Source organism: Homalodisca vitripennis, chromosome 7 (assembly GCF_021130785.1).
Source record: "Homalodisca vitripennis isolate AUS2020 chromosome 7, UT_GWSS_2.1, whole genome shotgun sequence".
NCBI classification, from domain to species: Eukaryota; Metazoa; Arthropoda; class Insecta; order Hemiptera; family Cicadellidae; genus Homalodisca; species Homalodisca vitripennis.
The window spans coordinates 26,946,324-26,962,704 of record NC_060213.1 but is presented as its reverse complement, the minus strand read 5'-3'; the positions used below and the strand labels follow the sequence as shown (position 1 = coordinate 26,962,704).

Sequence of the window (16,381 nt, the reverse complement as noted above, 5' to 3'; positions counted from 1 at the left end):
TCACAAAAGTAACTGATGGGCTTGTTCGAGATTTTTTAATTTTAACCTGTTTAAATTTTCTTCAGGACAAGGGAAGACCTTATTAATTCCTTTAAGATCATAACACTCTTAAGTTTTGTCTTTTTTGTGCTCAGCAGTATGTTTGGCCCAAGGCTTCTCCTTGTCTTTATAAAAATATCAAATCTGTGCCATCATTCTGGCTCGAAGGTGGTTAGATGTTTGCCCAATGTACTGATAGTTCCAAATTCACAATTAATTTTATAAATTACATTCTTAGAGTCACAGTTTACTTTGCCAATGATGGGATATGTTAAACCAGTTACGCTAATTTTAAACTCTCTAGAGTTTTTCATAATTTTGCAAGAACCATAACGTGGTTTGTTGCATAGTTCACATCCATTAGTAACGGGTTAGTGTAATTTAGGTACAAGTTAATTAGGTACGGTACCTCTTAGTTTAGGTTGGACAAGTTTTTTTTTCAAATTTGGAGGTTTTTAAAATATACTCTATGTACTTAGCCATAAAAGTTTGGGTATCTGGAGAGGAAAGTAAAACATTATGGGCAATTTTCATAATACTGTTAATTTTGTGTAGTAATTTAACTATTCATCCTCTTCCCATCTAGTCTTTTAATCCAGGTGAATTAAAAACCATCTGCATTATCTTCATTATAAGATGAAAATATCAAAGAATTATCAAAGTCTTTGAAGTTGGTATGCCTTAAAAATTAGTCTTCTGATATAATTTCTCCATAAGTACCTCTCTCGACTGAAGGCCACTGTGGTGATGGTATCTCCTCCAAGGGCCTTTTACAAACTGGTGAATGGTGAATCTGCAATAGAGCTCTTGTCAAAGAGTCATCACTGCTTGTACTTCCACCTCCTGAAACATGTTATACAATGTAAATAGCACCAGTACATTATTACCATGGGCTTATGTAAAGGAGACACTCACAGGTCTGAAACCCCTGCCCCCAAAATGTTGAGAAATATTAAACTTTCACCATTTTAGCTTAAACAATCAGACTGAAGTAAACATAACATTCTCTTAGCGATGCAATGCACGATGTTGCTGAGAAACAGCACATCAATATCAGTTCTACCAGGCTTTTGCTAGTATCATTACGTGTTTGCGATGCTGTTGTTAACCCAAAACCTGCTGAAGAGCAGATCCAATTGCTGTCAGTGTAAGCCTTTCTACAATGTGTACTATTACTCTGAATTAAGAATGTAGCAAGGACAAACATTTGGGGGATCAAGACAACTGATATTTTCCCTTAGTGGACAGAAAGTAAGGCAAGTGCAGTCAACTGCTCATTCTCCATTTTGTTTCCTAAAAAGTTCTTGGCCCGTTTCAATGTTGAGAACAATCTTTCAGCAGCACATGTCATTAATACTGAATTATGTTAATAATAATTGTTTACTAAAAAAGTAATTGAAAAAATTGAAAATTTTGACCCCCTTGCTGGGTACATCCATACTTTGATTGCAGATACAAGCCAATCAAGAGGTAAAGAAATCAATGTGGTATCTCATATAATACACCTTATAAAGTCATGTATTTACACTCGTATTTATAATATAAACAAAAATATTTTACGCTTGGGATCTGGGAGTTGGCACACTGTTAGTGATTGATTATTTCATTATACAAAATCTTACATTCATTCATTCACACATATATCTAACAAAACAACGCTAACTTCTGTATTATATTGTCACAATAGCGATTTTTGTTTCTTTAAAAGGGCTGATTTAGCTCCTTATGATTATTTTATATGTGAGCTATATCAAATCACTGGTTTATAATGATCATTTCAGGATCCTCAACTGAAGAACAGCATTCTTCAAGCTATCGTCCATATGCTGGAAAAAGGTGAACAATAGATGCCATCTGCCTGATGCCATATTCAAAACTAAGTCAAAATAAAATTTAAATGTTGTATTTTCTGATATAAAAAAGATTAAATCAATATCTTCATTACTGTCTTCTCAGTTTAATTTCCAAATACGCAAGTTACTCTGCCCCATCCTATATTATAGATTTATAACTTATAGACGTTTTTCCATCAAATTATAAGTTATACAACAATTTTTTTGACATTTTCCTAGCAATCCAATTCTTTTTTTTAAACTTCACGTAAAAATAATACATGAAAATGTCATGGATCACGTACTTAACCACCACTAAGACTTGGAAGATTTCTGTGCTATTTTTACTAGAATTTATTCTTTTCTTTTTGATAGTGTTATTTTTTATCTTTGACAGAATGACTAATACCTTATTCAGTTATTGTTCCCTTACATATCATCGAATTAATGCGTTGATAGTTATAAAATCTAAATTTGTTAATGCCCTTCTATCCTTGACCAATTTAATAAAGAAATTCTATCATCATTTCCCTCCTTGTGAGCTACAAAGCATTTTCTCCCACAGGAAAAAGGCGATAAGCTTACAAGGTTATACTATAAATTATCAAGCTTTTTGTGGTTTTTAAGCCTTATCACGAGTAGCAGTGTATCGATTAAATAAATGTTTTCACATGTACCTCTGGTGATATCTATAGAAGGCTTTAGCGGTGATGGTTTCTTCACTGAAGACCTTCTATAGACTGGTGACTCTGACTGTTGATGGATCTGCAGCAGAGTTCTTGTCAAAGAATCATCACTGCTTTCACTTCCACCTTCTGAAACAAGTTAAACACAATATAAACAGCAACAATACCGGGTGTCCGAAAACCAACTCCTTAGCTACGAAAATTCCTAAAGGTGTTTGGTATTCATTAAATTGGTTGAATATACTGTCTAGTTTTAATTCCGTACATTGGTAGTAAGGTTAGTATACATGTTTGAACTTGAGTGCAACAATATTACAACTGTCATCACACTCAACTCTGATTGTCCGTGCCATGGCTACTCCACAGCAGAAAGCACAATGTGTCATTTGGTTAGTGGATAGGGGGGCACCGACGAGGGGGGATGAACAGGATCTGTCCCTCCTCCCCTCCAAAAGCATTTCATTTCAAAATAATCCATCGCCTAATAGTCTATTTTCAACAAAAAATAACATTTATATTGGAACTTTGAAATCAATCAAACTTATATATAAGTTCATCTTTATAATCCCTGGACCCTCCTTCTGATAAGGGAGGTTTCCATACCCCCGACTGACTGGTGTTCCGGATATCTCCCAGAGAATATTTCTGGGTGCAGCACTGTTAGTGGAAACAAATTCTGTTACTACAACTTCAGGTGTGAATATGGTGATAATGCACCTTATCCTAAATCAATTCGTAGTTGTAAAAACATTTTAAAGGACTGGTAGTGTTTTAACAGGAAAATCACAGGATAGTCCAACTAATTCAACGGAGAATGTACAGGGGATCAGAGCTTCATGTTCTCACAGCCCTAAGAAGTAACTAGTGCAACATAGTCTACAATATGGGTTAGCCTTTATAATCTACAAATAAGGTGTGCTCAGCCTTAGACACTCGTTTCCCAGCAAGATGGATGGGTAGGTTGCCCAATCGCATGGCTTAACCCCAGACATAACCTCACTGTACCTTTTATGGGGTTACATCAAGAACTTGGTGTATGCAGAAAATATACGTGACATTGAGCACCTTTGTGGCAGTAGCATCAGTGACACCTGATATGCCAACTAATACGTGGAGGACATCTTCAGGGCTACAAATGGATCATAAATCGAGATGATCTAGTGTAAAAAAAAGCCTGATTATACTCCCTTTCATTTCATGAATTAGTGATAGAAATATGTATGTGCTACATTAAATAAGAGTTATTCAAAGCTAAGGAGTTCTTTTTCGGATATCTTCAAACTTATATCTGTCTGTAATATACTTGAATAGTATGAGTTGATAGCTTTGTATATTCTAAAATTTAAAATCTGAACGTCTACATACCAGTGTTAATATTATAAATTTTGGATAAAACTGTGCTCAGGTTTGTTTATGATGCTTATACAGGTGTCAAAGTTGTACTGTCTCATTTGGAAGTCTATAACCAATGCCATGTGTGGTTTGCTACAGGGATACTGTGGGGAGGAAGGCTGAATGATGTGTACTTTCTACTTTCCTTAGCTTAGACCTAACCACTGTTACTGGTTGAGTGTTCCTTCCATTTTTACTTCGCAGTTGTCAGAAGTTTTTCTCTTGAAGCGTACATGACGCTTTCCTTCCAGTCGCATCCTTACCTTTACTCTTACCTTATTTATCTTTTCTTTCTGGTAGCCATGCAAAATTCAAGGTCTACTTCCCTTGGTTATGGATCAATCAAGGCTATTACTTACAAAATTCATTTACATGAAAACCAATACTTATTTATTATAAAAAGTTTTTAAATTGTTCAAAGTAATTTATATAATTGAATTAACTTCAGAAGAATTTATCATCATTTTAAATCTTAATAATGAGTGTAAAGTATCTTTTACTGACTGAGTCTATCACTCAAGAAGCTAGAGAATTTTAATTTCTGTCCATCTGTCCGCATGATACCTTGAAAATGAACCAACCTGTAGACTTAAAAGCTTGCATGAAGGTGCATGACACTCCATGGAATTTGGCTGACCATTAATGAATATTTTTACGTTGGTCCAGAGCTGCAGCAACGTATTTTTCCAGGGGGGGGGGCAAGCCTAAATTTGCCACTTCTTGCCACCAGTCAACTCTGGCAATTTAAAAATGTACTCTTTTGCTGCTTCTAAATCAGCTTATAAATGATACAGAATTAGAAATATATTTGTTGTTATTGAAAAGATGAGAGCAAACCAAAATATTATTACTTTGTGCAGGTAAATTTTTTATCTGCAGCTTGTTCTACCTAAAGTTTAAGAACCATTCATATAAAATGGAAATGTTGCCATTATGATATATTCGAAAATTAATGTTATTTACTGTACTTACTATTTTCAAATTTTTCACAATGGCAAAAGTAGCAGTAGTAATGTTTTACATTCTTTCAAGTTTTAAGACGATTCACTAGTTATTTTGTTTAACAAAACAAAAACATGTTATTTTATGAAAAAACAAACTTACCTCTGACTGGAAATGTTATTATAAATTATCAAGGGATTCAGGAAATGAATGAACATTAATTTTTTACTTTTTATTTTTAACAATTTATTTTTCTAGATGTTTTGGCTCCAAATAATCCCAATTATGTAAATTGCGATTTTTTACACTATTCAATGTTAATCTCTGATTCATAGTACTTCAGTTTGCTAAAACATCTATCCCCCAAAGCAACAGCGACTAGAAGAGTAAGAAAATTGGGAGTGATGTTATGACATTTGGATAGCCTTCGTCTAAGTTGCTTGTAAATACTTTTAAAGTCAATTGAGGTATAGCATTTCTTGAATTGTTACATAATTTAGGACCATGGCATTTAAAACTTTATACTTCTTTGACGAATTCTTCAATGTTTAAATCTTCTATATAACCGTTAGCCAATGTCTTTGCTCTAATGTTGTATGCCATTTAAATCGATTTTACTTATTTGAGGGCAGTAGAGTAACCAGACAACAAGCTAAGCGGAGTATGGTCACATGCAAAAGGAAGGTCTAGTGTGAGCTTTGCCAAAAGGTCTATTGAATTTGTATTGTTTTATTGTATTATTTTATACGTTTTATATAAATTAATTTTACTTTTGAAATTCCTTTCATCATCTTGATATCTTCTTCCCTGGCTACACCACTGTTTGAGAAGCACTTTTATATCAAATTTACAATTTGCATCCTTCAATGCATCAAATCTGGTGTTTATATTGCTAAAAAAACTATATAAATACAAGGTAAGAAACATCACACCATTTGCTGCGTAAATGCTTTGCTAGGGTTGCATACGCCTTTTCAAATCTATACAGCTCATTGCATTCTCTTGATATCCAACAGGCAGATATATACGGACATACAATCATACAGAAAAGAAATGTTTTCATTCTCCCGGCAAACAAAAGATAAATCGTGTCAACCTACAGAGTGATAAAGCATCAATGACGCTCAGCCAAATTCCATGGTCTATGCATCTTCAAATTCTTGTCTACGCAGAAATGAAGTATCATGCAAAATTAAAAGTCCACGGTAAATAAACCTTTCTCAAGATATTTTGCCACATTATAGATTCACATTTATTGTACTACAATGCAAGATCTCATTGAAATAATGTCACTGATTTTTTACATTTACTCCAATCTACTATATTTTGTTTTTACTCAATGAATTGTTGAATTGTAGCAACTGTTACAAGTCTCATATCAGTGTACACAGTTTTTTTTTATATTTGATTTATTCTGTTTTTTCTTGTTGCTATTATGGTACCTATAAGATCAATGTAAAAATATTCGCTAATGCTCAGCCAATTCTCATGAGGTGACAGACCCCACTATCAAAATCAAAATGGAGTTTTATTTAAAATTTCAAGTCTATTAGTCTGAGCCTTTTCGAGATATCGTCCAGACAGAAAACTCAGCACATCAAGTTAAAAATTTCATCTAACATAAAGAATTAAATCCAAATTATTATTTAAAATGTCATTTCTTAAATGTAAATATGTATAAAATATTTAAATTTGTCAAAACATCAACGTGTTGATATTTTACAATTACAATTACTAGTAATAATTTGAATGGATTAGAAGACTGGAGTATAACGTTTGAGACACAAATCATTTTGACAGGATAAAGAATCAGTGTTTAACTTTAAAAGGTATTTTTGTTGCCTTATTTTTACTGCCAAGGGCAGTGTTGGCTCATGATCCTGGTGTTTGTGCAGGCCGTGAGGCAGGCGCATCCCTTGATAAATTATTAACAAAACCTTGTTCAATGAAATCTGAGTTAAAAATTAAATGTGACTTTTTGAACGATCCACTCAAGAGTAAAAGTTAAGATGGCAATTTAATTACAAACGTTTTTATAATAATTATAAAAATACATACTAAAAACAGTTCATTTTACCTATCTTTTATGAAAATTTGGTCTTAATTGAATCTCAAGTTTCAGAGTTAAGAATTTTAAAAGTTGTAGTTTGATTGGAAATCACCAAAACCAGTACCTTTTTTCGTTTTTACCAATGTAAATGAAAGTTATTGTGTGTACATGATTTGTTTTATATGACTAAATGCAGAAATAAAATAAATTCCCTTAATTGTACTTCAACTAGTTATATTGTGATGAACGCCAAGACACGGTTATTTGTACTTTTTGATCCGGCAATAAAACGATTCCTGCAGAGACTGACTAACTATGCGTTAACACTAGCTATAATGACTAAACTTTCTATAATATGGTGCCCGGAGCAAACAAACCCCCTCTCTTGCCACCCTCTAACTGCAGCTCTGCATTGGTCTTATGGGTACCATAATAGAAGAATAAATAAATTTGTAAACAAACTAAGTACAATCGTAGGAAGTTTCAACATGTAACATTTTTATTCATGTACGGTATGTAAAAGAAACAATAATAGAGTGCATTGTCAATGTTATACATTAGTGAGAAGATATGATATTGGCACACTCTTGCGTTATAGTAACCTCTCTAGCTCACAGAAACTTTTATTATTTGACCATAGCTTTGATACTTAAGTTGATGAACAAAATGTGAATGTATCACGTTCAATATATTACGAGAAAGCTTTCATCTATAACTTTTTATTTTGGATTAACCTCTTGTATTTTTACATAGACCAGAACAAGTTCTATGATGGTTAATGTTCAATCATGGAATTTGGCTGAGCGTTATTAGAGCGTATCTATCACTTAGGAGCCTCATAAAATTTCTCTTTTCTCTGCCCCGGCATGTAAATATTTCTTTTCTGTATGTCTATCATCTTATGTCTAGATTGAAATGAGCTATAGATTTGAAATTTTGTAAGCAGCCCCAGCGAAGTCTGTTACACGACACGTGGTGTGGCTACTACTACCTTGCTGTACTTGTAATAATTACACACACTACAAACTACATTATTTGACTTTTCTCCTCAAAGCCATATTCTATATTTTCCTACACTCTCTATCATACCTGGAAAATAGCCCTCTGTTATATGTTCTAAAGTAGCTTTCATCACTGAAAGTAACTTAGTTACATTGGTATTGTACCTTCACTCTCATCATGGACACTACACAGGTGTGGATGCTCCGAGGCAAGTCTAGAGAAGGAAAACATGGGTTGATCCTTTTCCTCTCGAACATCGTCAGTGAATGGTTCATTTTCATCTGCAACATCTCTTACATTAAAGATTTTTCACAGAGTTTTACATGTACAAAATTTATGTTTGTGCCTTGAAACAAGAAGACATCCTTGAAGCGAACATGTTATACAATTGTGAGAGGTGGGTAAAGAAACTGAAAAATTTTTTAAAAATGGAGTGTAGCAGCCAATGCATGTGCTCCTCAATTGCCTATTACCATCAGTGTAATTTCAGCAAGTACTAATTGTTCTAAAATTATTTCTATAAGTGGTACAGAGAGCAATTTCAGGACCGTTGATAATGGTACCAAACTAATAATTTTTTTTAAGAGGAGTGGATCCTCTTTTAAGCCCTACTATACCCGTTCTCATGGGCCACTGGCCTGTGAGGATCTCATCAAACAGAATAAGTGGGAGAGCGGATGCAGTACAAGGTCGATAGTACTGATAAAAACTGCTACATCACAGACACTTGATCCTGCATTATCTCTAACTCATATCCAAAGTCCTACGTCTTACACCGCTCGTCCATCAGCACTCCCAAAGCCTTATATACCAGAACTCAAATCAAATCAAATCTCTTTATTGTCGTAAGGCAGTTACATGCATTGACAACGTCAAAATTATCTACCAACAGGTTTTGTCAATCACAAACTGGTAGCAGTCAAACTTGGCATAAGTCCTAGTTTGGGTTACAAACTAATTGAAAAATTCAAACATTTTAGCTATAATTATAAAATAGCCTAACAAAAAAATGTAACATTCTTTAGGTTTACGTTAAAAACAATATATGTAACAGACAACATATTAAAATTAAATAACAATAAAAAATAACAAGTTTCATTAAACAATTTAGAGAAATTAACAAGTTTTATAAAAGTTTTTATATAGATAACAAGATAACAAATACAATTTTTAAATAAACAAATAGGCCTAGTTAAAAATATTTGACATTAAAATTTATTGTTATAGGTTAATAAAAATACCCCACTGTACAAAATTAAAAATATATACTTTGACATGTAAAGAATTCGCTCAAAGAATAAAATGGGTTCTTCAACAACCACACTACTAACTTATTTTTAAAGATTTGAGTATTGTACATTTTAATGAGGTGACTTAACTTATTTATAAACTTTCTTTGACAAAACAGTATGACTTTTTCAAGGTTTTACTTAGCCTGCTAGTGTACAAAGGATAAATTATTTTTATTTTCTTGTGTTATGAGCATGAACATCCTCGTTAAACAACCAGTCAAAAAATTTGTTAATAGCATATACAACAAGATCGAAAATATAAAGATTTACAATAGTAGTAATTTTAAGTTCTTTAAAAAATAGGTTTACAGTGGTCAAGCCGTTCAGCATTTAGCAATGATTCTTATAGCTTTCTTTTGAAGAATTAAAATTTCACTTAACCGACCCGAATTTCCCCAGAATAACAGACCATACTTAATAACAGACTGGAAATAAGCAAAGTAAACCACTCTAAGATAGTCTAAGGTAACAAGTGACTTTAAACGCCTTAAAAGATAGATCACTTGAGATAACTTGGGTACAATGTGGTCTATATGACTACCCCAGGTAAGCTGATTATCTATGACAACACCCAACAATTTTACATCATTTACAGTTATTAGATTACTGTCAGTTGGATCAAAAGGCCTTAAGGTAAACACAATATTTTGAGATTTATTTTGGTTAAGATAAAAGCCATTTGTTTCAAACCATACAGATGCATCAGCCATCACAGAATGGACAGTATTTTTAAGGTCGTTAATACTATTACTTATGCTAATAAAAGACGTGTCATCAGCGTACAAAAATGTTTTGGTCTTGACATTACAAGGTAGATCATTAATACTAATTAAGAAAAGAAGAGGGCCAAGAACTGAAACCTTGGGGTACTCCAAACTCGAGTTCAATATCCTGTGACCACTCCCCATTGATACACACTCTCTGTCTGCGGCTATCAAGATAGGATTTGAGAAGGCTCAGAGCAGATCCATGTATACCATAGTATTCAAGCTTCAGTAATATAGATCATTATGACATACTGTGTCGAAGGCCTTACTGAGGTCGCATAAAGTTGCCTGAGCAAAGAGCCTGTTCTCGAACACATGCAACACTTGACAAACCAATTCCTCTATGGCATCCATGGTCGCTCTCCCTTTACGGAAACCAAATTGAAATTTAGACAAAATAGTATGACCTTCAAAGAAACTACTTCACTGATCATGGATAATGATTTCAAACACTTTAGAGAAAATGGGAACAATTGAAACAGGACGAAAACTTTCACGGTTTATCTTTAGGACCCTTCTTAACACCGGACAGACACGAGAGACTTTAAGTTCCTTGGGAAAATTTCCCTCTAGCAGACATTTGTTTATACAGATAGTCAAAGGACTAACAATGCTACTTATTATTTTGTTTCATGATATTATTTGACATAAAATACAAATCTTGACTATCAGAGTTGTTTAGTGATTTAACTGCTCTTAATACATCCTGAGAAGTCACCACTCTCCATTCAAATTCAGTATTACAAAACATTGTCACTTCTTACTAAATCTAAAAACAGTCTTACTAGTAGGTGATATTTCTTTTTTTATATTCCTCACAGATTCAATGCAGAATTCATTGAAAACTGTAGGGGACACCTTGGCCACAACATTAGGCCTATTATGAAAAGAACATTCATTCTTTATTAGACTCCAGGCCGCTTTACATTTATTAGAACTCTGATCAATATACAAATTATTATACCTAAGTTTAGCCTCAGAAATTTTATGTTTGTAAAGCTTTTTCATCTCATCTAATTTACTTTTAAGACTAGGACTATTGGTCAAACGATACAAGTAATGGATATCAATTAATTTGTTTTTTATAGCCTGCAACTCAGGTGTGTACCACTTTCTACTTTTACTAGGCTTGACATTTTTTACCACCTGCTGACTTTAACAAAACTAAATCCAAGATAACCTTAGTTACAGATGTAAAGAAAGTAGTAAACATTAAAGAACCATCTGAAATATGCTGCGACATAATATTCCAATCTACACTATTAAGCTTATTTACCAGTAACGGCACATTTCTTTTAGGAAACACAAACCTAGGATTTTTACAAGCCTCATGAGGGATATCATTTGTATTATCAAGGCTTCTGTTATTTTTTTATTTTAACAACTAACCCATCGTGATCTGAGAAAACAAAAGTTTTTTTAAAATATGACAATCAGTAATCCTATCTGTATTGTTGGAACTACATTCATTTGTCCCATAACAGGCTTCAAAAAGTTAACCAATCTTAAAAGTGACACGTCCAACAGAGTAGAAGTATTTCAGGTTCACATTTCAGGTATTTCTGGTAGCATAATTGTGTTTGCCTTGTTACCCCGATCAAGGAAATATTTACTTACTTAGATCTGAGAAGCCTACTATGGTCAAAAACCATTTACTTCCACCAATTTCATAATCTACTCCGATCTCAGATACTTCTGTCCAACAGTTGGGATTGCCTTATTGCTTCAATCAAGAAAATGTACTACTTAATGTAAATACTTAAGGCTGAGAAATAAAACTGGTCAACAAAGCATTTACTTCCAGTCCTTGTAATATAGGGATTGAGTTAATTGTAAAATCCCAACTTCCGGGTTTGCCTTATTAATGAATAGACCAACATTGGTGCTAAATCTCTTTACTGTTGGTTGATACAATCTTCAGACAAACTACTTCACACAAGAATACCCAGACACACACACGCACAGACAAGAATTTTTCAGTACCCATTAGGTTCCAAGGTTTGGGTTAAATGTTTCGCCTACCTCATGAGTAATAATCATATTTCATATTTTGAAGGCTTAATAATAGGTAATCGAACAAAGTTTTACATGCTTAAAAGTGAACATTTTCAGTGTTAGGATTGAGGTTTTTGGGATGGTAAAATGATGAAAGGGCAAAGAATCCTAACGAAACAGCTTGAAAGGATCGTACAAGATGACAAAAGTAGTAAAATTGGTAAAATCTGCTTTCCTTAAAAAAACAGTGTGTTAAGATATAAAATAAAAGGCAGTAAGGAAACTTTAATAATGAATTATTCTCATAATTTCATAAAACGACAGATTGTACATAGTTTAGTACAGAATGGCAGTTTGGCATTTTGTACAGAACTAAGAGTGGTATTGTTGTAAAAACCTTTTGTTATTATTGGCTGAGAGTTAGCAAAGCTTAGAACTTGAGAACTGGACAATTTCATTTCTGTCTGCATGATATCTTTAGATGGAATCGGTCTATAAATTTGAAATTTTGAATGAAATTTTATCAATCTCTTCAAAATAGCAAAAGCTAAAAATAGCTTACAAATATCTATATACGTGCAACAATGAATTTGATGATAGTGGATATCAAACCATGGGATTTGGCTGAGCATTAGCTTACTTTTACATTGGTTTTATGGCAACCATGAGTAGACAATAATCACTTAGTAGATTCTAATTTCTTTTCTGTCTCATTGCCTCTCTGTCGGAAGGAAATCTCGAATATGAAGTGAACTTTAGAAGAGTATTTTACATGCAAATTCAGTGAAATCTATTATGCAACATGCACTCTGAAATATGAGTTACAGGTATTATCAAACCCTTAACTAAAGTTACCAGAATGTTACAAGAGTTCGAAATAAAAAGAATAAACTGAGAAATTAGTAATGAAGTCATTATAAATGTATGCTGCAAAAGTTGTTAGTTACACATAAAATCATACGTCTTCCAACATTTATTTGTAAAAGATTTGAAGCTCCTACCAAGAATCATTTATAACACTATTTGAGGCTAGGTTCAGATGATTATTTCTTAGCATGTGAAAAGGCAGAGCCTTAACTGAGATTCAAACCCAGGTCCCTGAGTTAATAAACTGAGACACTAACTCTTAACATAACTACTACCAAGGATGGCCCTTCTAAGCACCAGCATTGTTCTAAATGGACAAGTTTTTAAAACAGCACACTACATAATCAGTTCCGCAGGAGGGTTTACTTCTGGCAGGTTTATATTACCTTCCAGTTGACCCTAAACTGGGTACAGCATAAACCGAATCTGTCACTTAAATGTGGGCAACCCCGTGGATATCCAGGATTGAAACATTACTAATGGCAAATGTCAAAATTCTGGGATGCAAATGAGGACGTAGCCAGTGAGGGGATCCAAGGGATCCAGAACCCACCAAATTTTCAATTTTTTTCAATTACCTTTTTAGTAAATGATTATTATTATTTAAATAATTTAGTATTACTGACATGTACTGCTTAAAAAATCGTTCTCAACAAAGAAACGGGTCAAGAACTTTTTAAGGAACAAAATAGTGCCTTGCTCTCTATCCAGTACAGAAAGATATCAGTTGTCTGGACCCCCTCAATGTTTTTTCCTGGCTACGTTCTTGAATGAAAGGGTAGTTTAATAGGTCTAGTCTACTGTGGGAGATGGCTTTTGGAGTTGATGAGGTTTCTTAAGAGTCAAAGATTCTTGCTATCCTAGACATAAAGGTGTGCTACCCCTATCTACTTTGACTGGAGAGGCTGGTTCAGAGCTGTCTTCCCCTTCTTCCGAGGGGACATAACTGAGATTAATGCCCTAAATTCTTCCTCGTGGATTTCAACAGGAGGCGGCCCCTACTCCCAACATTAACCATTCAGAATAACCTGTCACTCCGGTAGCAGCACAAAGGTTATTTTATGACTAGCTGAAATTTTTGAACTTCTTGTCCTCAGTGAACAAAAAAAGTATATAATCAGAAACTCTATGCAGATTTAGTTTATTTATGCGGAATTAGAATCCAGCACCACAGTTTACGTGGATCAGAATGATTAATTTGCAGTTTTTCAATGCTACCCACATGGAGGCTAGATGTACCAACATGGTGAATCTTCATCATTGTTTTTAATCTCATCATTACGATTCAGCCTGTTCATTCCCTTGCCAAAATTCTTTAGTGTTATCAATGATGACTAGAAAAAGATAACTATATGATTACATTTCATAAAAAAAACACTGTTCATATCTTACCTTCGCTCTCATCAGAACCCAAGCACAAGTTAGGATATTCTGAGAGAATCCGGGAAAACGAGAATGAAGGCAGAGCTCTCTGAGAATTCCTTGGAGAAATTAAATGTCCATCTGCAGCATATTTCACATTTACACAGCTTTAGAGAGTATTCATCTTGTGGCCACAAACCTTAAACTGTTCATTCTGGTGACTGTTATGGAATAACAGTTAATATTTGAAGACAAATTTGCTTTGATCAGTACTTATACACTATTCAACCATTTTTCTCTCATGGTTTTCCTTACAGGTATATCAGCAATAATCATTACAATCAGTCTGAAAAATCTAAATTCATATTATAGCAAACATCTCTTAAATAAAAATCAGATTTGTGATGATCTGTAGAATAATTCCAAGATGAAATAAGTTGTTTTCTTTGTGCACGTTTTTCTAGACATGTATACTTTTGGAGCAGGGGCTCAAGTTTATTGTTCCTTATTGCTATCTTTTGGTAGTACTAATTTAATAATACTTTTAAATTCATTGTAAGATGGCAGCTGTTTAAAACTGTTACTCAAAATATTTCCATACAATATCATTTTCTAAAGATTTTACAAATATAACAAATGTTATAATCTTATATACAGAGTGTTCAGAAAAGGTTATTACAAACTTATTTGGCTGTTAGTATTTACTCATCATTTCTAAAACAAAAATTATGTAAACGTAGGTTGAGAAATGTGTTGTTTAGCTGCAAGCAGCCGTTTAATATTTTTTATAAAAAATTACTATCTCTAGACAGGGCCGTACTTAAACCAGATTTTTCAAGCTATTTTACTAGTAGTTCGCCTCACATCTATTTGAAGGGACCGTGTCTACGGATGAGATACCTCAATCTAATAACCGTAACTTACTACTGAATGTTTACTACTACTAACTACTGAATCATTAACAAAATAAGATGTTAATGGGATAAAGTGGGGGGGAAGCGTTGTGACAGAAACGCAATGGCGGGACATAACGGGCTCGCCCAAATATTTTTTTTCACCAAAGCTTAGTACGGCCCTGTGTCTAGAACTAGTAAAGCTACAGGTATAAAACTTTACATATACTGTAGGTTGTTTTTAGGTATTGCAGAGTACTGTACTACATTTCACTTATTGCATCTTCAGGTATGAACAAACAGAATAAAATACATAACCAAAATCGTTTTTATAAGATTGCAAATACACAAGGTGATTCAGATTAAAGTGCGCATTTTTCAGGGTTGTTAGAGGAAGTGAATACAAACATTTTTTGTCTGATACACATGGGGTTGCAAATTTTCCGTTTCTGAGAAAATTTACAATTTTTGAAACGCCTCCTTGTAGACAACGTATATACTGTTCCCTTTGAGATTCGGCTAAAACACACAAGCTGTTGAAACAAAGCTTTATTTCCTTCGTAATATAACCCATAAAAAGCCACACAATGTGGACAAGAATGTAACAAAATATTATTACAGCAAATATTCTAAATTTCTCCCTTTTGTGTCGATGAAAAGCTGAATACTAAGTAACATCAACTGCCTTACATTTTGAAAGAGTTGGGGGTTTTCTTCCACTTGGGTTGCTAAATAATATATGTTTTTTTAATCACAATATTTTTTTAATTCTTGTTTGCATGAAGTGGTTCTTTTATTTGTAATTAAGAAGAAAACCACATTTAATATCAGTAACTTTTAGCTTTTCTGGCCAAATTACAAAAGGAACATTACGTGTTGCTTGTAAGAAGGCGTATCACAAATTCTCAATTTTCTCTGAAACTTATAATTTGTGACCCATTGTGTATTGGACAAAAAAATGTTTGTTTCCACATCCTCTATCAACCCAGAAAAAATTTTCACTTTTATCCGAACCACCCTGCATATACATCTACATTTGAAGTAGATTTCGGAGGCGTCTTATACTTACGTCCAAAAAATGGTTGAAGATAAGAATATGAATTTTTACTGTATGCTCATGAAAGATCTGGAGGAAATTGTATGTTTTTTATTCATAATTTCTCAAAGAAAAATTCTGTTCAAAACATATACACTTCTTAAACTATATTTCATTAGAAACTTAAAGTGTTCTTAAGCTATAAATATGTAAAAAGAAAACATGT

The 16,381-nt window shown here is 33.5% G+C and overlaps 1 protein-coding gene across 3 annotated transcripts in view; it reads right to left on the bottom strand.

Moving 5' to 3' along the window:
- Positions 1-16,381, bottom strand: part of LOC124365745 — a 45,256-nt gene that overhangs the window by 21,577 nt on the left and 7,298 nt on the right. For all 3 annotated transcript variants that reach the window (XM_046821736.1, XM_046821735.1, XM_046821734.1), the window contains exons 3-6: positions 14,257-14,367; positions 8,108-8,224; positions 2,549-2,686; positions 760-882 (exon numbers count right to left, since the gene is read on the bottom strand). In XM_046821736.1, the coding sequence (XP_046677692.1) occupies positions 760-882; positions 2,549-2,686; positions 8,108-8,224; positions 14,257-14,367 (489 nt within the window). The remainder of the gene's footprint in view (positions 1-759; positions 883-2,548; positions 2,687-8,107; positions 8,225-14,256; positions 14,368-16,381) is intronic.